The 24,867-nt window shown below is 36.9% G+C and overlaps 1 protein-coding gene and 1 long non-coding RNA gene across 6 annotated transcripts in view; one reads left to right on the plus strand and one right to left on the minus strand.

The window, feature by feature from the left end:
* LOC134530667 (uncharacterized) overlaps positions 1-24,867 on the plus strand; it is a 205,970-nt gene that overhangs the window by 165,768 nt on the left and 15,335 nt on the right. For all 5 annotated transcript variants that reach the window (XM_063365710.1, XM_063365709.1, XM_063365712.1 and 2 more), the window contains 3 exons: positions 3,971-4,750; positions 20,130-20,397; positions 21,867-23,471. In XM_063365710.1, coding sequence (XP_063221780.1) covers positions 3,971-4,750; positions 20,130-20,397; positions 21,867-23,471 — 2,653 coding nt within the window. The remainder of the gene's footprint in view (positions 1-3,970; positions 4,751-20,129; positions 20,398-21,866; positions 23,472-24,867) is intronic.
* On the minus strand, positions 13,715-18,277 carry LOC134530661 (uncharacterized). Its single transcript, XR_010074852.1, has 3 exons — positions 17,011-18,277; positions 16,148-16,975; positions 13,715-13,909 (listed from the first exon to the last, which is right to left on the minus strand). It is a non-coding gene; the product is annotated as an uncharacterized LOC134530661 (long non-coding RNA).

Genomic DNA, 24,867 nt, shown 5'->3' on the forward strand with positions numbered 1-24,867 from the left:
GAGTTTCAAGTAACAGATGAACCAATAACAACATGATTGCAAAAAGCCGAAGATCATGCACCAATCATGAGTGGAGGACTAATCCCGACATCATCAGCAAGACCCGTAGTGGTTATTGAAACAGGCTGCCATCAACACATGCAAGTCAACAGGTCAATTTTGATGAACTGTGTGTAGAGGCCATTAATAATTATTGATGAATGTTGATGTCAATTTCACAGCTAAGATGTTTTGAGCAGCTAGTCTCAAGGGGCTATTTTTGAAACTAGTTTGGAGTTTCCCTCTTCTCCACCCGTTTCACATCCTCAAAAAAAAAAAACATTTAGTTGGTGGATTTTTCATAAGCTGTTACCATGCACAATTAAATACAGTATTTTTTATTCTGTAAACTTGTTTATTAGCTTCCCAGCTACATGACACATTTTTCGATATTGCAGATTATCTTAAAGATTAACTGTCCTCGCAGCTACAGTGCTGGTACAAAACACCTTTGAGCAGTTGAAAAAATAATTTTGCAGATGCCCTCATGTGACTTCACTTTACTAGATCCAGCAAGTGCCTTTAATGTTCAGACAGATACCACTATGATTATGGGATGTGTGGAAGTAACATTTGAACAGTAGCAGGTGGGAGCAAGCTAAGTGAGCCTGCTAAAAGACATTCAGAGAACAAGCAGAAATACCAGTCAGTATTACGGACACTGAAGGAATATTAGCATCATGTTGAAGGTGTAAATTCATTCTAAAAAGTGGATAATCCCTCTAAGCTATTTGGAAGTACGATAAGGCAGAAGGCTATAGGGTGAAATTAATCGGCTCTGGTCATTAGGGTTTTGTTTTTAGCACATAGCATTGGGTAAAAAAGCTGCCGTATCTCAGGAACAAATTTAAGGGTGAAGGTGAGGGACAGAGGAGGTGACTGCCACAATCCCAGCATGTGTTCAGATTTTCCTGGATTTAAATTTAATGGATTGCAGGGAATGCTAAAACAAGCAGTTCTTGTTAAGCAACAAATTTTGGGAAACGCAGTCTTACAAAGGTATGCAGGTGCGAACTGTAGGTTGCAAATTTGTTTTTTATGTGCATCTAGGTACCACTCCAGTGGCTGAAAGGCATGCAGTTGCAGAACAGGCATGTCTACATGTTCAAAGTGCTGCCTGCAACTCAGCTTAGGTATTACAGCGGCACTCTTTTAAACATTTGTGGTGCGTCGTTCATGTGTTTGAAAGCCGTCGTTATTTGTTGTTGTGATTCCATAACCATCACAACCAGCACCTTGTGCCCCATAGCTAGAAGTCCAGAGATGTCAGGTTTGGCGATCGAGGGAGTCCAAGCTAAATATGTAAGCATTCCACAACTAACTATCCACTGAGCTGTACACCAAACTGCCGGTCGCTAGTGCATATAGCCTCGCTTGTCGCTCTGGTTCCTATAGAGTGCCAAAGCATGATGTGTCACTGCATTGTGAACATGTGGTCTGTCAGTCACTGGAGTGATGCCTAGATGCGTGTGAAATTGTAATTTGTGTGCTACTGTTTACACCTATAACTTTGCAGGGTTGTGTTTCCCGACATTTGTTCCTTAAAAAAGATTGCTTGTTTCGCCTTTATCTGCCACTCACCCAGTAATTTCTGAATATCCTGTATGAACTCTGCTTGAGTTGTTACATTATAAATCTTGCAAGATTGACTAAAATTAACAATAAAAAAAGGTTTTGTCTCGACTTACCTATACCCTGTACACACAAAATAATACCGCTCTGCCTATTTGCAGAATAAAACATTTCTACTCCTACCTAGCCTACATTTTATAATTTAGAAAATCACCTTGCTTTGACAAAAAAATAAAAAATAAAAATGTGTGAATCACTGAATACTAAGCATAACAGGTATACCACCAATTGCCCTTCAACTGTCTTTCAGTGGCTGATGGAATTGGTAGGCTAATTATAGTCCCTATTTTTACTTCTCATGCAGTCGAACCCTCCTTCCTCCCTCTATGCTTGATTCCCACACCCTTTGCCCCTCTAAGATGAGTGCTTGAATCCACCCCTGAATGTCCACTTCCTGGCAACAGACTCAGGGAAGAAGACCTGTATATTTCCATCACTAATGGCAATCATATTGAGATGCATTCTTCACTCATATGGAACGTTAGTGCTGCTTGTTGGATAAAAACTAATTGGGGGGAAGAGAGTGATACATATATTATTTTAAATAAGCTGCCTGTTTATAGAGACATGAACTTTTCAAAGTGGTTGGTAATTTGAATGACCCGAAGATGGTGAGAAGTCAGAAGGTGGTGTGAAATTGAAATACATACAAAGCAACAAGAGTACACGTATTGTTCAATTCAAGAGCAGCACACCTTGTCAGAAAGGACACACATGGGATCATTAGAAAAAGAAAAAAAATAGCCCAATGGCACAAATTTTAACACAGTTATGTACATGAACGTTAGCCTCGAAAGCACTTATTTCTTGTAATTATAATATGTGAATAAAAAACTGAAAAGGTTTTCGATTTGTACTGTTTGTGAAATTAGATTTACGTATCTTAATTTTGAAGATACTAGGGAGGTTCCAAATTTAGATAGGATGGTTGCTCCTTTGTTTACAAATGTCAGTCTAGTTTTGGGCATCCTAGTTTACCAGTGATTCATGCTTCTTTATTGTCCACCATTTTCTCCCACTTGCTTGATATTTATTAGTAAGTAATATTTTTGGGGTTGTTATATTTGTGAATTTTTTTAGACTTTAAGATTGTATATAATATTTAACAAATTAATTCCAATAACCCCTTTACTCCAAAGTTTCAAAAGAATGGTGTAGCTATGGATGTACCATAGGCCTTCAAATGGTGATTCTTGACAACAAAGTGTAAATAAATGTATTTACTATTTAGTGAAAAAAAAATTTTCATTTGTTTTTGTAGTTAACTGTGTGAATTATAATCATTAGAAGTTTACATTTGCATATTTAACTTTCACTGTCTGTGGAAGTAAATGAATTTTATTTGTTTCAAGATGTGTAAGAGAAAAACCATGTATCTTAGTTCCTTAAATTGTTTTTAGGATACCTTCAAATTTTCAAAAACTTCGAAAAACTCCAAAAATTCATCATGAAGCAGTAGACATTCATGAGTGTGTACTGTTTATGTCTCTATTTATTAAGGCTTGAACTAATCTGCCATTTTGAATGTTTGGTTTTTTTTATGTTAGTTTCAGGTTTTTATGAAGAATTATACAAAAAATATATTGTATAAGAAATTTTGCATAACTTATTCAAATGTAGAAATCCAGAAAATGAACTTCTAGTGAGTTACCACAGTGCAATAAGTCAGGCAAAAATTCTAACTATGAATATATGCCTGAGTTTTTGCAAATAGCAAACAATACGTAGCAAGCATCTGGCAATAAATTGTTTTACATATTACAGAATATTATGTTTATGTGAAACATTCGTAGAAATCGTCCAGGATAAAAAAGAATGGCATGAAAATGAAATAAGCCAACATAATGCATGAAGCAGAGTGCTAAACATATATTTATTGGTGAATTAATTTTGTATCATGTTGCTCAACAAAGAAATAGGTTTTCACACATACAGTAATACTCTTTTTAGAGGTTTCCAGTTAAAATAAGTTAGTTTTCTTGGCAACTGTGAATATTTTACATGTGATCCATAAGCTTACACACAGTGTTATTTTTATTTCAGATGACTTACTTACTAATTGAGTTGTTTTAATAACATTAATATCATTGTACAATACTTTAAAAAGGAAAACTCTACAGTTTTGGTACTAACAAAGAGAATTCTTTACACTGAGTTGTTGACAAATATGGATCATATTGTTGGTTTGACATGAGAAATCATTTTAAGTGAGGTTTTTTCTAATGAACATCCTCTGCATTGGTCTGGTGTATGAAAGGAACATGGCTGATGCAAAACTGTATCCTTGTTTTTGCTTCAGTATGCTGTATCGCCAGAACCATCTGATCAAGATTGCGTGCTGGAGCCGTTCGAGGACAAGTTCCAATTCACGGACGAACAGCTCGAGAAGGTGTTCCCCGAAAAGATGCAGCCTGAGGAGCCTGAGTTTCCTTGGGCAGCCGTTGCGGCCGAGTCTGCCGAGGCAGCCGGGACGGCCGGGACGGCCGGAGTGGCCGGGACGGCTGGAGCGGCCGGGTCTGCCTGGTCTGCCGAGGCAGCCGGGACGGCCGGAGCGACCGGGGCAGTTGGGATGTCCGGGGCGGCCGGTGCGGAAGACGGCGAATCGTGCACGATGGAGACAAGGGTGGACAAAGTCGTGTCTCGACGAGAGCTCAGCATGGTCGGCAACGTCAAGACCAGCAGCCTCTCCGAGCTGTCGCAGTTGGCAGAATACCAGGACGAAGAACTGATAGCAAAGTTCCGTGAATTGTGCGATACCAATGATTTTGAGTTCTTCCAGTGCACGTGCGAGACTCAGGACACGACTGTGCAGACGTTCCGCTTCAAGAAAGGCGTGGGTGGGGACGCTCAGTTTTCGGGAACGGACACGGAGGCACAGGGAACATCCGTCGATGAACATGAAAGCTGTCACTTACTGTGCTGGGACAGGAAGCAAGACCCTCAATTGTCGTGCCCCCCTAAACCGTTGACGAAAGAGGAATCCTCGTGTATGGTTCTCTGCTGGGGCGACCCGCCTACGGACACCGCCTCGGGGGTCACTTCCGACGATGGCTGTGCAGATTTCAGCGATGGGGGCCAGGTACGGGAAGTTGACGCTAGCGCTGCTGATGTAGAAACAGGCGCTGAAGTGCAAGAAGTTAATGCTGGCGCTGCTGACGTAGAAACAGGCGCCCAAGTGCAAGAAGTTAACGGTAGTACTGCTGAAGTAGAAACAGCGGCCCCAGTACAGGAATGTAGGACTGATTCCGTAGAATATGCAGAGTTGGAAGTGGTGGTTCAGTTGGAGATTCGTCCATGTCGCTGAACCAATGCCTTTATCTTACTGATGCAAATTGCTTTACATGAAGAATTTTAACTGATGTTAAATTACTTTCATAAAGAAAATAAATTTTATTTGCTGCTTCAATCTTGTTATCTGTTTTTAACACTTTGAGTGCTATGGGCGTAATTTTACGTCTTCAGTTTTTTTTTTCTTTTTCTTTTTTCATCAGAAATGCGACGGACGTACTGAGATGTCCATTGTTTGAAATAATTCCTCTTCTCTTTGGCCAGACGTAAAATTACGTCCGTCGTCTTTCTCTTGTAGGTTCTTTGTTAGTTTTAATGAAAATTTATGACTTGATTTCTTAGCTAGCGTTTCACAGAAGCGATACACTCTTTCTGAAAACTGTAGCTGGTCTGAGGGTTCTGAATTAAAAGATAGCTTTCGATGCTAGTTTTTTTTTTGCCATGAATGGATTATATACCAAACTTAGTAATGTCAAGTGACACAAGGAAAGTAACCTTGAGGATAGTGAATACGACCCAGACTTTTTTTTACTTCAAATGATACTCTTTCATGTAAGAATTATTATTTTTATTTTTTTTGGAATTGTACAATTGGCTGCTTACATGCCTATTAATTGTACAGTGAAAAACTTTGAATGTGTAATACATAACTATATTATGGCCTTAAATAGTGTTAATCAATTAGGTGCATACAATTTTTCAAGTGCACTGGTAATGTGCAGAAATTGTTGCAACATTGGTTTTCCTCTTTAGGATTCAAGAAAAATTGCACAACGTGAGTTAATATTTTTTTTATTTTGGAGGGTGGTTTATTTTTGTGAGAGTGAACTTATATTTGGTAGTGGAAAACATCAAAAGTCTTAGAAGATAATTTTTTTTTAATGTTTGTTTCTTGTCAAACGGTTTGATCAAACCCTTCAACTAAAAATGAAAATAAATCAATAATTTTGTGGTGTACATCATTTTAATAGAGAAATTTTAAATTCCTTCTGTATAAGAGTTAAAACATTTTATATTTTTTCTAAAAAAAAAAAAAATCAAAAAGTAAATGCAGATAAATTTTTACACTGGAATACAGTGTAAAGCCCAGCACTCAAAGTGTTCAAAACAGTGAAACAATGCCATTGAAGAAATGGAACAAAGTATGTGTCAATAAATCACCTTGTCAAACAAGCAAACAAGCAAGCAAAAGAAAAAGGGCAACGAATTGACAGCTTGTATTCACATAACACATTGTCTCTTCAGCTGAGACCAATAGTAAGTATGTAAAGTAACGATATTCCAGGAAAACATCTACTAGTAGTGTTTTTAAAACAGTATAGAGTTTATAGTCCAAGAAAAGTGACAGTTACACAATCTACATAACTACTGCAATTGATTATGTTATATAAATCTTAATGTATGTAAATTACATTACCAAAAACCACTGAACATATATAAAACATATCACAAAACCACCATTTTTGGGGTGTATTTGACAAATTATATTGCTTATGTAATAGTATACTATATTTAAAATCATGTTTTATATACATACTCCAAACTTTAAAATGGATTGTTTTATTTTTGTTCACACCCCTTCTGATAGTTAACAGTGCTGCTAGTTATTCTGGCCTTTTCCAAATTTTTTTATTCATGCAGATGTGTGGACTGTTAAATTACTAATGTATCATAAATGAGGAGTTTTAAAAAAAATTATCATTACCTTCCTGAGCATAAATTTAATTATGAGCATAAAAATGAGGTAGATCATCAACCATCATTATCTTCACTCTACGAAGAAATGTAATGTGGACATTTTGCAGTTAAAAGGTAAGGTCTACTGCTTTACTTCTTATTTTAAGTTAAATTAGACATGATTTTTTGTGGCCAGGATATATCTTGACCTTAAATGTTTTGTCGTGTTTTGTGTCTTTGTTGTGAATGCAGTGCCTACTTTCTAGAGGTGTAAAAGTAACGAAAAAATGTGTACCCGTATGTATTCGTTACTATAACAATTAGTACTCGTTACTTTCGTATCGTTACTCGTTACTTCTGATACCGCATGTCATGGCACATGCTATCTTATGTAACAGCATCGAATCGAGTCGTATTTCGTACGCGTACAGTATGACGTCGCGTAAATAAAAATAAATCGAATATAAACAATTAAAAATATTTGATAATGAACAGCTTTTGTTAACCAAGAAACAATTAACTCTCATTAGAGCGGCTTTATTATAATATATCTTTTAAGATAAGAACATAAAACGTGAAAATACGCGATTATAAAAAACAAAAACATACATATTTATAATTTGTAAAAAATACTTTCTTACGTTGTTTCTGTTCGAATCTAAAACTTTGTCTACACACACAATACCTTTAATAAACAGTAAAAAACTTGGACGACGAATTTCCAAATAATACTTTTATTAATAAACAAACATCGTTCTTTGTAACGAATAAGCGCGCGCATGCGTGAAACATACGAAAGATGCGAGTAACGAAATGCATTCGTGTGTAACGTTTCGTTACTCGTTACTAGATGCCGCACCCGTTACTCAGTAACGAATACATACGGTTTGCTACAGCTCTACTACTTTCGTCTTGGTAGAAATTAGTTTTACTTTATTTTATGTCTTTTAAATTATGAAATTACATAATAGTCCAGTCAGTAGATACAATGTATCTTGCAAGAGGTGGGATAGAAGATTTTTATATTTTTATTTTTCTATATTGATGCCAACATGAAATAACTATGTTATCCAACATGGCCGACCATGGGCGAATGTTTGGTGCCTGAATAACCACATAATTTTAAAACTTTTTTTTTTAATTTTCTCCAAAATTTTAATGTACCGGTAGCAATTTTTCTGTTATGAAATGTTTAAAAGAGAACTGAATTTACTACAAATTTCATTCCAAATTTTTTTTTATTTTGTACAAATAGTAAGTTCACAGTAGCTTCTTGAATGTTGACATTTTGCTCCTTCTGGAGCATTTCAACTCTTCCTTAGTGAATAATACACTTTAATTATTAAAGTTGGACCAGAACCTTTATTCCCAGAAGGTTATTCAACCACTTTTTTTTTCTCCACCCAATTCCCTTCTTTCCACCACACACTCTCTTCACCCCCCCCCCCCTCCCCCCGGTTCTCCATCCCCAGACACCGCACTCTCAATTACTGCTTGACAATATCAGTTTTAGAAGGGTCTATCCTCCCCTATTAACAGCCCTTTTTTAATTGTACAACTGGAACATATTTTATACTTCAAAATACATTATGTTCTGATAATATGCCTAAAAACAAGTAATTTTTGAAGGAAATGTGAATGAATAAATACTAGGATGGTGATAAGCAAATAATCAAGATGATTAATTTAATTGTGATTGTCCTAATTCTATCAATTACCTAGGTAATACAGTAAAATAATAATTACTGATATAATGATGATTATAATACTATACAACCTTAATTTTATTAAAACTACGGTGTCTAAAACTTGTATTCTCATTAAAAAAAAAAAAAAAAAAAATTTAAGATTTACATATGCATATTGCAAAGCAATCAGTCTTGAAACATCAGTTAAAGGAAGAAAATTAATACAATGATCGAAGATGTTTCAAAGGCCCAGGCTCTACTTCGGGTTCAGCAACCAACGGAGGTGAAAAGAAGCTGTTGTCCTCAAGTTATTCATCTCTGTATTGCGGTGGCTCCAAAATATGGTGGAACAGGTCATTATCCCCTTCAGTCTCGTCAAAAGATGAACTCTATAGAACATTGTCACACTCCGTACTACTGCAATGTTTGCATTTCAAACCTTCTTTGCAACATTCAACAGTTGTGTGAAATTTATTTTTCTGTTGGACACAGATACTGCAAACAGGTTAAATCGCAAAGTTCCTAAGTTTTGGTCTGAGTTTATGTTCGCCTATGTATAATGCTTTCAGAGTTTGTTCACCTATGTCATCATGACTAAGAAGTGGATCCATGGATGCTTCAGTGACTCCCTTCATTTCAGGAGGTTCACTTACAATGTTGCACAATTTAATCTTGTCTTGACCAAAGGGGACAGATGTGGTATCACACCCACCGGATACTGCCTGGGTCAAACTTAAACGATCTAGTTGGGAAGAACATATCGCCAGCAGTCTCCCAGGCTTAAGAAAGTAAAAGTTTCTGAAGAACTGCCCCAAACCTGTCATCAGCATTAGCAGATCCATATACTTTCCAACTATGACCACATTTTCAAGTTCCTTGGCCTTCGAAATGGTAGTGTTGACAATTAGTAAGTCAGCATTCTCTTCACCCTGCTTGACTTCAATTTCACACTCTTCAAAATCAAAATTCAATCAGATGACTTGTTTTTGATCATTTGTCAAAAATATTTCCTAATCAACTTGGTTGATCATATTTGCCTCACAGATTACTTCAGGTGGGCGTCGCAATAGCTCCAATCTTTTATGCCAGTACATGAAAGATATCTATCAAATACCACTACAACCTGGATTCCACAATATTTCTTAAGAAATAAAAAATAACTCTTAGCAAAGGAAGTATTGTGAGACCAAAGAGGTATCCTCCGTCTACAACAACAAACTGTTTCTTTTCATTCAGTTGATTGCAGTTAGTTGAGGGGAAAGCCACGTATAACAACAACATTCTGTATGCCTTCTCAGAAAGAAGTGACGATCGGGTAGGGTGCAAGTTCGTATGTGAAAAACATTTTCAAGTCTTCATCGGATTGCTTTGAAAGACACAATCTTAGGAAAAATGTTAGTGGATCAACAGCATTTACTTTGAAGGATACTGCTGTAATGCTGTCTGCAACATATGCTAGAGTTACAACCTTGACTTTCCTTTGAAGATCTCATTCTTAAAATAACCATGAGCGACAATTTTTCGTAACACTTTCCATGTGAACATCTTGAGCCAAATGACAGTAAACATCTGCTCCTCCATATATGTATGTAAATTATTGAGACATGCATATAGAAACAATGTTTCACTAATGGCATACTGTAGTGCCAATATAAAGTAAAATAAAAAATAACTCATTTGAGTTATTTCAAGTTGAGAAAAAATGTCAACGTCTAAGAAGCTATATGTAGCACACTTAATATTTGTACCACAGAAAATTTTTCTGAATGAAAATAGTTATATAATTTAATTCTCTTTTAAACATTACATAATAGAAAAATAGCTGAATTAAATAGTTTTTGAGAAATTTTGAAAAATGAAGAAGTAAAAAGTTCATGAAATTTTGTGGTTTGTTCAGCCCAGCCACCAAAAGTTTTTCCTTGGTCTACCATTTTGGATAACTTGGTTTTTCACGTTGGCATAAATTTACAAAAAGAAAAAATTAAAGTAATCTGTTTCATCTTTTGCAAGGCAAGTCCCCATTTTTTTTACCTACTGACTGGACCCTAAAGGAGACTCCTTAGTATAATTCATTTACTGTTCGTTTTCTACTTTGTTTGAATTTTTCATAACTTAAGTCATTTGTAATGGATACACATTCGTTTCAAACCCAAATGCCACTCAAAGTAATCAACAGAAAGTTATACACGCTTGGTATAATATTGTCACGATCCACCTTCAGAGGGGGGGGGCGAGAATCGTAGCTCTTTACATAGAAACAACTCGCTTGGCATCAACTAGTCTTAACTTCATAAAATACTTTACTGTACCTAGGATCATAGGTTCGTCATCCCGTACAGGATGTCTGGTGAGAGCTGAACTAAGGAGATTTTGCAAAATAACATAATACTTAATTAAAATTATTTTATTCTTAAAGTCAAATACTCAACATCATTTTAAAGAACATTTAAATAGCGGGATTACAATTTAAAACAATAATCTCTTTACTTCCTTAACGATTAAACGACCTTACAAGAGAGAGAATGAGAGAACTTCACTAAACACTTCCCTAGTCCTTCCGAATACCTCAAATCATAATTAATACTTAAAATTAAAACAAAGATAAGTCCATACTCACATTTTCCGAAAAGCCTTTCTTGATCGATTACTTTAAAAAAATAACGTAGGGGCCTCTCCTGCCCTTGAAATCCCGAACGAACATTACATTTTAAAAACTATGACGCGTGACCCCTGACGAGGGCCATAGCCTCCGCCCGAAAGCTTGACGACTACATTATGACCTAACTTAAATTAAACGACTCGTGGCCTCTGGCGTCGACCATTGCCTCCGCCCGAAAGCTTGAAGATGACTACATTATGACCTAACTTAAATTAAACGACTCGTGGCCTCTGGCGTCGGCCATAGCTTCCGCCCGAAAGCTTGAATTCCTACATCACGAACGAACTAACAACTCGTGACCACAGGTGAGACGCATAGCCTCCGCCTGAGTGAGCCTGAATTCCTACATCACGAACGAACTAACAACTCGTGACCACAGGTGAGACGCATAGCCTCCGCCTGAGTGAGCCCCGAGTCACCAATCACTTGCGCTTAAATTCGCGCGCCCTGCCGCGCCTACCATAACAAAAGCTCGTTATTGAAGTCAAATTTACTAAACAACTAACTAGAACATCTGGGAAGACTACCCCCCCTCTACCCCAATGTGCAGGCCACACCGCGCGGCTTGTTACGACAGCGCGCCCCAGTAACTGCGGCCCGTGGCTGCGCCAGCGTGCGGCCAAACAAACAAACAAAATTCTGCAAGCCCGCAGCGCGCCGCGCCGGCCCCGTGCCCCAATTACTTGGTCACGCCACTTGCGCTGACGAGTGAACAGAGCAGCCAGCCCAGAGTCCCGTCAGTAAAGTCCCTAAATTTGATTTCAACAACCCTGCAAAATTTCAACCCGCGACATAACCCTCCCCTCACAGAGCTCGAGCCCCATCGAGCTACCTCAAAATTACAAATTGTCTTTTTCCATTAAACCATAACTATAAATTCCTCATTTCACAAAAATAATAATTTTCTTAGTTCCTTGCTGTCTGAACATACATCTAGATTCTGCATAAGATTTATTTTAAAACAACAAGTATTCATAAAATTAAATGTAAAACTTTTATCTGGTTTGTTCTCACAGGAACCTTCAGAGGCTCGAGTTCTCAATTCTAAAAAAATTGTTCTGTTAGTGAAGCTCTCTTTACAAATTAAATTACTGTTCTTAGTTTCTCAGTATTCGTTAAACAATGTGCAAATTCTTGATAATTATTATTTTTTTTTTTTTTCGGTTTCCGTTTAATACCATACTTCTTTCGTTCTTCAAAAAAAATTAAGTGTCCTTACAGTGTTTCAATTAATTAAACTCTTATCTCGTGAAGGTTGGTGCAACTCCTCGAAGTCAGTGTTGTCGAGAAGAGTAGCTCCCTGGGCTGGCCATCAGCAAACACCACTCAACTCCAACAGCTACTGGACTGGCTTCCAGGGCAGCTCACAACTTCTCCCCACATCTGCTTCGGAGTTGTGCCATCCTCATCACGAACAGATTACAATTCTGAAACATCATCAACAGGCATTACCATCACGCCTGACAAATACAAAACTAACTACTAAACTGCAATCGATGGGCAAGGATGCAAACACACAAAAAAATAAAATTAATTAATTCAACTGCTAACATAAAGTATCCCACCCTTAGCATAATCTAATCAGGCAAATAATTTGATAGGAAAAACTTAAGGAAGGGAAACATGACCTCCAATGATTTTCCCTAACTCTTGAGTCTTGATCTTCTCTATACAGCAAATAGTCCCCACGAAGTAACTGGGTTGAAGGTCAGTTCACATGACCCACCCATAACCTCTTCTACTCTTCTTTTCTTCTGGGGGCAACCACAATGCCCACCAATCTCTCTCCATGGTGCCAAACCAGCTATCCCATGAGAGTAAACAACGTAGTCAATAGAAGCGCAGAGGGGAAACACCAATCTCTGGCTTGTCGAGTCATAAAACTGCATTATCTTCTTCTTCTTCTGAGTAAAACATCTGATTAATCTTGCTACTATTCTTCCCAACAATAAAAAAAAGTTCATCAGGTATCTTCATGAAAGAAACATTCTAACTAATAATTCTTCATTTTTCTTCTTCTTTATTTCTGTTAGTTGTAATAGAAGGCCATGTTAGGGAGGTTATAGGGAAAAAGAGTGGCCAATTCCCACCCCATCACCCACCTAGATCATGACTAATTAACTTTTAAACTTTCTATTTCAAACAAATAAAAAAAAACATTTTTTTTTTATTCAAACTTTTAAACTATAATTACTTTTACTTCATAACCTCAAAAGCTAATCAATAATTCTAAATGAAATTGTGATTTACTGCATCCTTGTTCCATCCGATCTGTTTGTTTATAACCTTTCTTGTAAAGTATAAAATTTTCAAACATTACTAATTCAAAAAAAAAAAAATTAAATTCTGGTGTCCTTTGAGTTACAATTAACTTTACTATTTCTTAGCTTGAAATAATTTAAGTTTTCAGAACTATTTCATTGTCTAATTCACAACACTTAAAAATCAACTCAAAACAACAAATCATCAAAATCAATAAGATCATCTGACCTACCTATCAGTACTGTGAACTTGAACTGTTCGTACACATTTATAATAAGCTATTGTATTTAAATTCCAACCTAAATAAGGTTTAAAAAAAACTACTAATCCCTCTGTAAATTAAGAAAATTAACTTTAAAAATTAAACTTAAGGTATTAGTTCTTTTTGACAGCTACCACAACTCACTAGTTCCATTACATTACTATAACCTAAAAAGTTCTGTAAATAATGTTTATAACAAAAAAAAACTCCAGTTACTGTCTTCCATAAAAAAAAATAAAACTTTACATGACCTTATTAATCTCCACTTGTAAGTCCATGGCTGCCAGCTTTCTCTTCTCTTGAATCTTCAGTCTTGGCTCTTGTTTCAGTGATCTTGTATCTTGTCTCTCGAACTCTTGTCATCTTGTAAACTGGACTGCTGCTCAGCTCATCTTAAGGAATCTGTAACAGTTTCAAAAATACATGTTAATTTAAATTACATAATTCCTGTTCTTTGGTCCTAAAAAAAAAATTGTATTATTAGTACACATTACCCTGAAACAACATTATTATTCATTGTTTATTACTTAAAAAAAATGCTTTACCATAAAATCCTTTTTTGTTCTTTTCATTAGGCCTATTTATTTTCCTTCTTCTTAATTAAATTCTGCTTCAAATGTTAATCCTAACTTAAGACCTACCATCTATTTATTATTCATTACCTACATTATTTATGTTACCCTAAAATTCCCATAAGTTTCTAATACTTCCTATCAAAGACATTCTCTCTAAAAAAAAATTTACTTGTGACTCTTAACTTAACAAACTTAAAAAAAACTTTTACACTAGACTTAACTTATTATTCATTCTTAGTTACTAAATTTCTATATGTAAACTTTAGTACTTACAAACAAAAACTGCCTATTTCTCTCTACCTCTTAATCTCTTTCAATTATTACAATAATAATGTTACCTTGCATCTTTAAACTTTCTTCTTTTCAATTAAATTAGACATCTCATAACAATAAAAATTCTGCCTATACTCTTCTTATGGGTGTACAAACCAACAACAAAATTTCAAATTCTCAAGTTTCCTTATATTTAAATTATGCAATACAAATAACCTCTGTGGTGCCTGTACCCTTTTAGGCCTACCACCTTCTCCTCTCACAGCATGACAACTCTTATTCCTCGGGGTCTGTATTCACTGTTACAAATCAAATATCTCAAATAAATTAAAAACAAATTTATTATTTTAAGAAAACAAAAATTTACATTGACTTTACTATGGAGCCTGGAAATCTCAATGTCCCACAGCAGCTAACATGACTAAATCCCATGGAACCCCAGGTTTACCTAACCTGTGCCCAAAAATTTAAGCATACCAGGCTTTCCCTGCACTGGTTTTACAGCATCACACACTATTTAGGGCCCCTGATCTGCCATCAGTCCCAAGGAGTTTTCCCACAACCCCTCTCTACACAAGCGCCTACCGCATTCCTCTCAATTGGCTATCGGTTTTACGGCATTCTTTTGGGATCCGACCATCAAGTTAGGGCTAATCGAACACTAAACCTCCATACTTCCAAACTAATGTAAATCAATTAAATTTTCTCTGTAAATTCTAAAAATCAAAAAAAATTATTCCAACATGCCAAAGAAACTTCCAAAAAAAAATTCATAATCTTATCTTCAAACCATTAAAATAAAAATAAATAGATTACTCTGTTTTCTCCTTAATAACTGTAAACTGTCAACAAATATCATGTCGTAAATTTTAACTATGCTTACTGACTCTTAATCATAAAATCTCATTTGTCCTAATTAATAAACAACCGATTTCCTTAAAATCTCACTGTATCTCTCACACTCAAACTTCACTGGCTGAATATCTCAATAAATTCAAAAACAATTATCTAAACTCTTAAAGAAACTCCTCCCCAATTATTCAAACTTACTTCACATTATTTTATTTCATTACTTAAAACACCTTACTCAAAAAAATTAATTAATTATCTAGCTATCTTCCATTATTATTTATTTACCGAACAAAACTTTCTCCTAAATTAATTTAGTAAAATTCAATTTCACATTAGGCAAGTACACTAACTCTCTACAGCAATGTTTCTCATTTCCCTCCTTCCTAACTGAATCCAATCTTACTTAACCTCCAGGGAATTTACCTCACAAAATAACCAAAAATTTCACTGTAGTGCCTATCTGCTATAGGCCCACTACACAGGGGGCTCTCACCCCACCAACAAACTTCATTGAAATGGTACCCTATCCCATACAGGATAGCCACTTCGGTACTACCATGGGGAACTCCTGCCCCAAACTACTCACAACTCTCAGGATTCTCCTGACCCTTAATTCCGTAGTCAGCCCATCTCCTATGGTCTGCGCTACAATCCCTACTTCCCAGGGACACAACACCTCACCTTAGGGTCCCTCGCCCTAATGAAAACATTAATTTTGTCTCTCTGTTCTTTTGGAGTAAATTCCCTCTACACACAAAATCTAGCCTTCCCAGTTTTCTCAATGCTTATCGATTTTATAGTGTACCTCCTTAATAATGTTTACAAATCCCAAAAAAATATTTTTAAAACCGAGGTAGGATTTAACTAACAAAACATAAACAACTTACAACGAAACACTTCTAGCCTATACATCATACACTTCTTGAATTAAATTACTTACATACTGAAAGTTCCTCTTCTTCTAAAACACACTTAAATTTAAATTTATTTAACCAATAGTCTATTTTCTTATCGCTAAGTTACCGTACAGCTGATCAAAACAAGGTCACGGCCGTCCACGTCTCTGTACGTGCTCGTGACGTCACCGAATTCCATCAGGTGCGCCAACCCTCGCTTGCGGTTCCTCCGTTCTCCGCTAGGTCTCAGCACCTCCCCGTCACGTGTTCATTCTGCCACGTCCACTGACGTGTCGTTCTGAAACAACTCTCAACATTTTTCTTATTAAAACAAAACATCACTATAAATTCTATAACTCTCTTTTAAATAAACTCTCGTTTTCTCTTTAATTCCTTTTTACCGTCTATCCTTCCCTCGACTGATTTAATTCGTACGTCTCGTCTCCTAAGCGCACGACAGCAAAACAAACTTGACTTGAAAATAATTCCTATTTACGAAAAAAACTTTATTTTAAATTTTAACTCTCTTAACCTACAATCTTAAAATGAACTTCAATTAAATTAAACCACTTGCATTATCTCTAATAAGCATTTAACTTATAACGTATTCTCCTCACGTAATAATCCCCGATATAAATCTACAATAAATTCAACGACTTAAAACAACTTATCACTATAAACTTTATCCTTACAAGTATCCTCAAATAAACATCTGTTACGTCAAAAAAAAAATCTCAAAGACTTCCTCCAATATAGACTAAAATTCCGTAATCCTCTCCTCAAGTAAACTCTTAATAACCTGCTATCAGAAGCTGAAACTAACTTAATAATAAACATAAAAATCTACCTCTCTCTCTCTCCAGAAATAGAACCTACCCGGCGCCTCCACCATTTCTGTCTCGTGCACCTACCCGGCGCCTCCACCATTTCTGTCACGATCCACCTTCAGAGGGGGGGGGCGAGAATCGTAGCTCTTTACATAGAAACAACTCGCTTGGCATCAACTAGTCTTAACTTCATAAAATACTTTACTGTACCTAGGATCATAGGTTCGTCATCCCGTACAGGATGTCTGGTGAGAGCTGAACTAAGGAGATTTTGCAAAATAACATAATACTTAATTAAAATTATTTTATTCTTAAAGTCAAATACTCAACATCATTTTAAAGAACATTTAAATAGCGGGATTACAATTTAAAACAATAATCTCTTTACTTCCTTAACGATTGAACGACCTTACAAGAGAGAGAATGAGAGAACTTCACTAAACACTTCCCTAGTCCTTCCGAATACCTCAAATCATAATTAATACTTAAAATTAAAACAAAGATAAGTCCATACTCACATTTTCCGAAAAGCCTTTCTTGATCGATTACTTTAAAAAAATAACGTAGGGGCCTCTCCTGCCCTTGAAATCCCGAACGAACATTACATTTTAAAAACTATGACGCGTGACCCCTGACGAGGGCCATAGCCTCCGCCCGAAAGCTTGACGACTACATTATGACCTAACTTAAATTAAACGACTCGTGGCCTCTGGCGTCGACCATTGCCTCCGCCCGAAAGCTTGAAGATGACTACATTATGACCTAACTTAAATTAAACGACTCGTGGCCTCTGGCGTCGGCCATAGCTTCCGCCCGAAAGCTTGAATTCCTACATCACGAACGAACTAACAACTCGTGACCACAGGTGAGACGCATAGCCTCCGCCTGAGTGAGCCTGAATTCCTACATCACGAACGAACTAACAACTCGTGACCACAGGTGAGACGCATAGCCTCCGCCTGAGTGAGCCCCGAGTCACCAATCACTTGCGCTTAAATTCGCGCGCCCTGCCGCGCCTACCATAACAAAAGCTCGTTATTGAAGTCAAATTTACTAAACAACTAACTAGAACATCTGGGAAGACTACCCCCCCTCTACCCCAATGTGCAGGCCACACCGCGCGGCTTGTTACGACAGCGCGCCCCAGTAACTGCGGCCCGTGGCTGCGCCAGCGTGCGGCCAAACAAACAAACAAAATTCTGCAAGCCCGCAGCGCGCCGCGCCGGCCCCGTGCCCCAATTACTTGGTCACGCCACTTGCGCTGACGAGTGAACAGAGCAGCCAGCCCAGAGTCCCGTCAGTAAAGTCCCTAAATTTGATTTCAACAACCCTGCAAAATTTCAACCCGCGACAATATATTCCAGCAGAGATATTATCAGGTTGGCCAGTGTGAACAGCCGAGACCGCAAAGCGCATGTGAAAAATGCTTGTGGACTGATTGCAAACAGTGGCAACAGCCAGTTTCTTGAGTCGAGTATCCAGCACATTCTCGCAGGAAAAATCTTCATATGGATTCACACTGACTTGCAGATATTCATCAGTGAGGTGGGGTGTTCTGTGACTGGTGGTGGTCCAACTTCATTTCCGTTTGGGGCCCAGGAATTGCATCTCAACCTGAAGTCAATGTTTTGCACAGTGTCTTTCTTCCCCCTTACTTTGTTATCAGTTTCATTTGAAGAGTTGATACCTCAGCCTGCTTAAATGGTCTGAAGCCACAATTACATTAAAATAGCAAGAAATTATGCTTTATATGTATTTAAAATATCAGAGGATTTACAAATATTTCAAAAAGAAAGTAAAGGCAGACTCTGTTTCAACTGCATTTTTGGCATGAGTTTGATGACAGAATTCGCGTTTTCCATCCCTTCAAGCCATGCAAAGTAGCCTTGTAAGTCACAAATAGTGAATTTATTTCTGTTTGTTCAAACATTCTTTTATTCTGCTTCTGGTGAGATTACTCTACAGTGGTGTCAATAAATCCCAAACTAACTTGCAAATATGACAGTTCTTGAGCCTTCTTCTTAAGTTTTTTATTTAGATGCCCAAAGTTACGAATGTTCAGTGTTATTAGGAATTAAATGGTCAAATAGTTGATACCTTCAATATTTTTCTTAAAATTTTAACAATTTTTTTTTTGTGCATGTGTATGTATGTTTGTGTTGCTTATGCAGATCGATGTGGGTGCATGCATGCACGTGTGAAGTGACATCTTCTCTAGGTATACAGCAGTGAAACTGCATGCAGCTATAGAAACATATGAAGGTGATCTAACAGGGTAGTGGAGGTAAACAGCTTCAGTTCACTAGAAAGCCTTTAGGGATTGCAGATACTGTTAGAGATGCTGAGGAAAAACACCCTCCCCGTTGATTGTTGATGCAGCAAGTTGCTAGAGGGACTGTCATGAGGCATCTGGGTGCACAATGTTAGGTCACTGAAGAATACCATCCAGGTTAGCTGCGGTGGTCGGCTGAAGCTGCTGGGCTTCGATCAAGCACAAATCTTGCTTGAGCTGGTAGACGCTGGGCCCAGATATGCAGTGAGGGGAGATTGCGTGCAACTATGCTTAAAGACATTTTGTTCTTCCTGTGGTCAGCTGCCCAGCTTGGAGGTCTCGCTGGCCATCCTGAACTATCCTGAATAATGGATTGAAGTGTGGCTAGGATTAACGAAGATGAGGCGCCCCACGATAATCTTCAAATCACAGTACAACTCATATCCATCAAACAACCCACATTTTAATGCCTGTCTGTGAGGGAGTTCATCCAATAGGGTCACCAGTGATGGAAGGTTGTGGGCTGCTGCTCCTAAATGTATTATATCTTACGATGCATGCTAGCTAACATCAACGGTTCGCTATCAACTTTTGAAGATCTTTCCTCTAAATAACAGCATGAAATTCACTTCACACGTAGTCTGTCTTGTAGCTGTTTGAACTGTTTAAAAACTTGATGGCTTTGATTTCTCAACGCTTCACGCTCATGTGGCGAGATGTCGTGAGTTCAGTCCCAACATCGCGGCGTAACTCAACCAAGTGGTTCGGAATCCAAGATGATCTTGGGAGTTCTCGTCGCCTCGAGCCTCTGTGCTCAACCGTGCAATGCATAACAGTATCAAACAAACAAATCAGCTGGAATGCACCATAGTCGCCTGTGTTAGCTGCGAGCCCAGGAGCTGAGCACGGGCCCTGTGTGTGCCCAAGGACTTGGCGCCCAGCTGCCAGCTCCTGTGCTGGGAAGTGGCGGGGCGGGAGGGTCGCAAGCCGCGCAGGTGCCGCTCGCTGGCAAGCGTGGCCAGCTCGTGCGCGGTGCTGTGCTGGGCAGACCTGCCTTCGCGCGAGCCCTCGGACGTGGCCTGCGGCCTGCTGTGCTGGAAGGCCAACATGACCAAGGTCAGGAAGACGCTCAGCCCCTTGCCGTCGCTGGCGAGCGTGGCGACGTGCGACGTCTTCTGCTGGTCCGAGGATCCAGGCGAGTGGCAGACCCCGCAGAGCCAAATAGTAAACGGAGCTAACGTAACCAAATAGTGCCAACTCGTTGCGGCACAGTTGCACAACTGTTTTGAAAACATCAATCATCGTAAAGATGCTTATCTGTGTATCCAGATGGTCAACACATATTTTGAACAAACATAGCACACTCAGAGAACTGGCACGCGCAAGGAGATTTATCAACCTCTTTGGCCTTGCCCCACTGATGTGCATTTCCTTTCCCCACTCACCACCATGTTGACGGTTTGAGACGTCTGGCATGTACTATAACAACTTAACTCTTACAAAGAAAATATAACAGTATAACAGGCAGAGGATAAGTGTATCATAGCTAATAGTTTTTGTAATAGTGTGAATTTCTTTTTTAAGTGTAATGTAATTGAAACATATTTTGGATTGTATATTTTGGTATTTTTAAGTTTTGAAACACTTAGCTGAGATTTTTTAATGTACATTCAAATATTAAGTGATAAAAATATTTATTTAAGTGATTTACAAAATATTTACAAAAACTCAATTAAAAAAATGCTTTTAACTAGTCAGAGAACTCACGTTACACTTTGGCAGTCTGGATTCAATCCCCGACAGGATTACCCTGGGTTTTCGTTAATAGATAACATGGCATACACTGCAGTGAGCCGGTGGTTTTTCTCTGGGTATTCCCGTTTTCCCCACCCATTCATTCTACCAATGGTCCATTCTCATCTCATCATATCTCCTATGGTCTCGTCCTGGATATTGGTGAGGCACAAAGTCATAATTCATTTATTTATACATTCATACTTCTGACAGCTGCATGCAGCTTTCCACTTGTTATCTCATCTCGCACAGTGTACTTACTCATGCACATTCTCAGATACCAAAACATATCCGCTACTAAAAATATTAATGATTCATTATTAAAATATATTTTTGTAAACATTATGCTAGACTAAATCATTATCATGTTTTTGCTCATTTTCGTGATAATAATTTCTTTCATGTGAATTTTTGAGATTTATTTTAAGCAGAACACCACTGTGTGTTCAAACATTACAATTTCATTATTTAACATAAACTTTTTTCCCTTAACAATAATATATCATGAGCTGACAGTCCAAACAAGGCACAATGCACAGCCAAATCTTTGCAGATTTTAGGTACAGTGTTTTCTGTTTTCAAAACTATATTGACATTTGATAATCCAGAAAAATTGCTAATCCAACTTGGCAGTGGTATGGTATGTGCTGAATTTAAGACTTTTTAACTGTACACAAATTTTGATTAATTAATGTTATATTCACAATATTAATATCATATAAATACTCACTTCTGATAGAGGGACAAAAAAATCCTTTTGTTTCAAAATATTAACTCATAATTTTTTTCATGTTGTTTTATAAATTGTGATTAAAAAGTATGTCCTGTTTATCATAATTGTAACTAGTATGGTAATCCATTTGCTTACAGAACTTGCTAGAAAACTGGACTGTTCAGGAGTGAAGCCAGCAAAGACGCCTACAAGTGAAGGAGAATTAACTGCTGATGATATTTGTAGAGGTGTTGTACACGGCATTATTTCTAGCTTAGCGGGTTCACCAGAGGAAGACGTACGGGACATAATTTATCAGCTGATAACAGATATCACAGGAGGCCGTGAAGCAGAAGTTAAAAAACCAACCCATGATGATTCCAATAATGTTATCGAAAACACTGTGGAAAACGTTAATGGAGATGGCAATGGTGGAGGTGACGAAAATAGCTCGGACAACAATCAAAACGGTAACTCTGAAACACAACCAGCAAATGAAGATGATGAGTCAGTGAATGTATACCACGTTATGCGAGTTGACGTTTTAGCAGGCCCTGAACATAATTCCCTCATGCTTTCACCAGCACCGTTACATTTTAAAAAATCTCCTGGAAAAGAACCTTTAAAGCAGCAGGATGCTAATCCATGCGAGGAAAACTACAAAGAGGAACTCGCAAATGATGTCCTGCGAAAAATCCACAGCAAAATTATGGCGTTCCACGAACCAGTTATAAAGACAATGGAGGCACCACCAGGTAGAGTGGCAAAAAGTGATGATACCATAATAGCAGAAATTATAACTGCACTGCAGCAGTTGGCGGGAAACAAATTAGAAGAGCCTAGAGAACAGAGAGACACAGAGAAAACAAGTAAAGAAAATGTAGATTGTAAATTGGAATCTAAACACCAAGAGCCTGCAGACGAAAGAAAGGTTGCAGTGAAGCCAACGTTGCGCAAGCAAGTACAATTAAAAAAAAGTGTGCAATTTTTGCAATCTAATATGTTTGACATAACAACATTTGAAATGAAGCAAAATTACTCGACACAGCAAGACATTTCTGCTCCAGTTGGCGTGGAAATGAATAGTAAACAGGAAGTTCAGAAGTCCGCAGCAAAGGTGTTGATGTTGATGGAGCCAGTCAGAAGGATACAGACGACAAGTAGCAAATATGAAGCAGGGTCACTGGATTTCATATCAACCAATGTGACAACATCGACTGGAGAACTTGCTTGGGAGGACAAGCCGATTAGTCAGTGTTATAAAACAGCTCTGGAAGAAAACGAAGCAGGAAATTTTGAACTGGAGAATGTGTGCTTGGATTCTACGTCCAAGGATAAGGTGCTTGTTCGTAACAGAGCTCAAAAGAAGAGGCATAAGTGCAGCAAGACGCAAGAAACGAGATCAAAGAACATAGCAAGCACCAAAGATAGTGGTAGTTCAATTTCCTTTCATCGGAGCCGTAAACAACTTCCTCTGCTAGACGATGCTGGACTACATTTTTGTTTGCATACCAGGAAAGATGTGCGCCATCGCTGCAGTAAATCAAAATTTTCTGACTCTGACACACTGAGTTCGGAGTCCAAATCCTCTGGATGTGGAATACTTTGCTGGAATAACTGCAAGCATGCACAGTTGCTGGAACATCAGGGCTCCAAAGCAGCTCCGACAGAAAAGACTTTCCCGTTAAGAAAAAAGAAGCCAAGAAAGGAATTGTCATCACTGCAGAATTGTGATCGACAGAAATGTGGACATGTACCTAAAGGTGAGTCTTGTAATTTTTTCTTTGACTTATACAATAAGTCTTACTATAATGTTGACTATTGTAACATTCTTTTTGGATGGTTATTAATCAGAGACAATGTTTTGCATTTACACAACATTGTGTTTCTGCTTAATTAATTTTCTGCTAATAAAACAATGTAAAACAGCAGAAACAAAAAAATATATATATATATACACACACATACATTTAATATAGAGTCAAACACTATGTCTCATGCAGATTTATTTTAGTTGAGGTTATGGTTTTCGTGCAAATATAGGTAGCCTTATGAGTGTGAATATTTTGCACAATTCCACTAAAAGAATTTTAATAGATAAGACTATAATATTAATAGTTTATTTTATCCTACTGGTTAATAAAATTTTTACACATAATTATTTTAGTGAATTAAGTATTAAATCACTTCATTTAACACTGTTATGAAAGGAAAATTGAAATTTTTCTTATTTATTAATTTTTTGTTTTTATGACCACAACCCAACATTATGACAGAATGTGCTGCAATTAAATTACTCAGTCACAGTAGTACTATCACTTATAATATTTACTTCCTAAGTGTATATAGCTATTACTGATCATTGACAACTTATAGATGAATTCCGTTTACATATTCAATACAAAAAGTTATTCATACAACTTAGAACCATTTTTTACTATAATTTTTGTTTTCAAGCGATTTAGTAAAAATTTTTTTTTCTTTTGAGTATCAAGTTATATTTCCTAAAATTACGGAATGTAATTTAATTAGTGTTGATAAAATAATATTTGAAATAAAATATACAATACTTCCTACGGGATAGTTATGAATGTTCTTAAAATAATTTTGATCTGAATTGAAACATTTAAATATGTACATAGTTAGTAGACTCTGTTGTAGGTAAATTAGTTTCATGAAATAATTAATGTAACTAAAAATTTAACATATTCCAAATTCATTCAATGTTTCACATGGTAAGTTTTAAAAATGTAAACAAATTTAACAAAATTCTGTTACTCATAAATGGGTATGCTATACTATATTATTAATAAACATTTTTAGAACTTCTAAAATAATTGAAAATTATGAATTGTTTTAACTGTCAGTTGGAGAATTTTGAAGTTATTGAGGACTAGTTAGTTTAAAAAGGTGAAGTCCTATTTATGTCAAACTGCCTTCACAAAATTTCATTTTTACTGAGAAAATATTTACTAGTTAATAAATTCCAAATATTATGAAATTATTGAGTAAAAGTTTATTTGTCATTTTTAAACAAATTAAAGTAACTGGTTAAAATTCTTAGTCAATTTTTTAGAATGTTTGTAAAAAAGATAAGATTTTTGTCAGTTTTGGTACACAATTTTTTTTATTAAATTTACATAATAAATTAATACACTT

This window comes from Bacillus rossius, chromosome 3 (assembly GCF_032445375.1).
Source record: "Bacillus rossius redtenbacheri isolate Brsri chromosome 3, Brsri_v3, whole genome shotgun sequence".
Lineage (NCBI taxonomy): Eukaryota > Metazoa > Arthropoda > Insecta > Phasmatodea > Bacillidae > Bacillus > Bacillus rossius.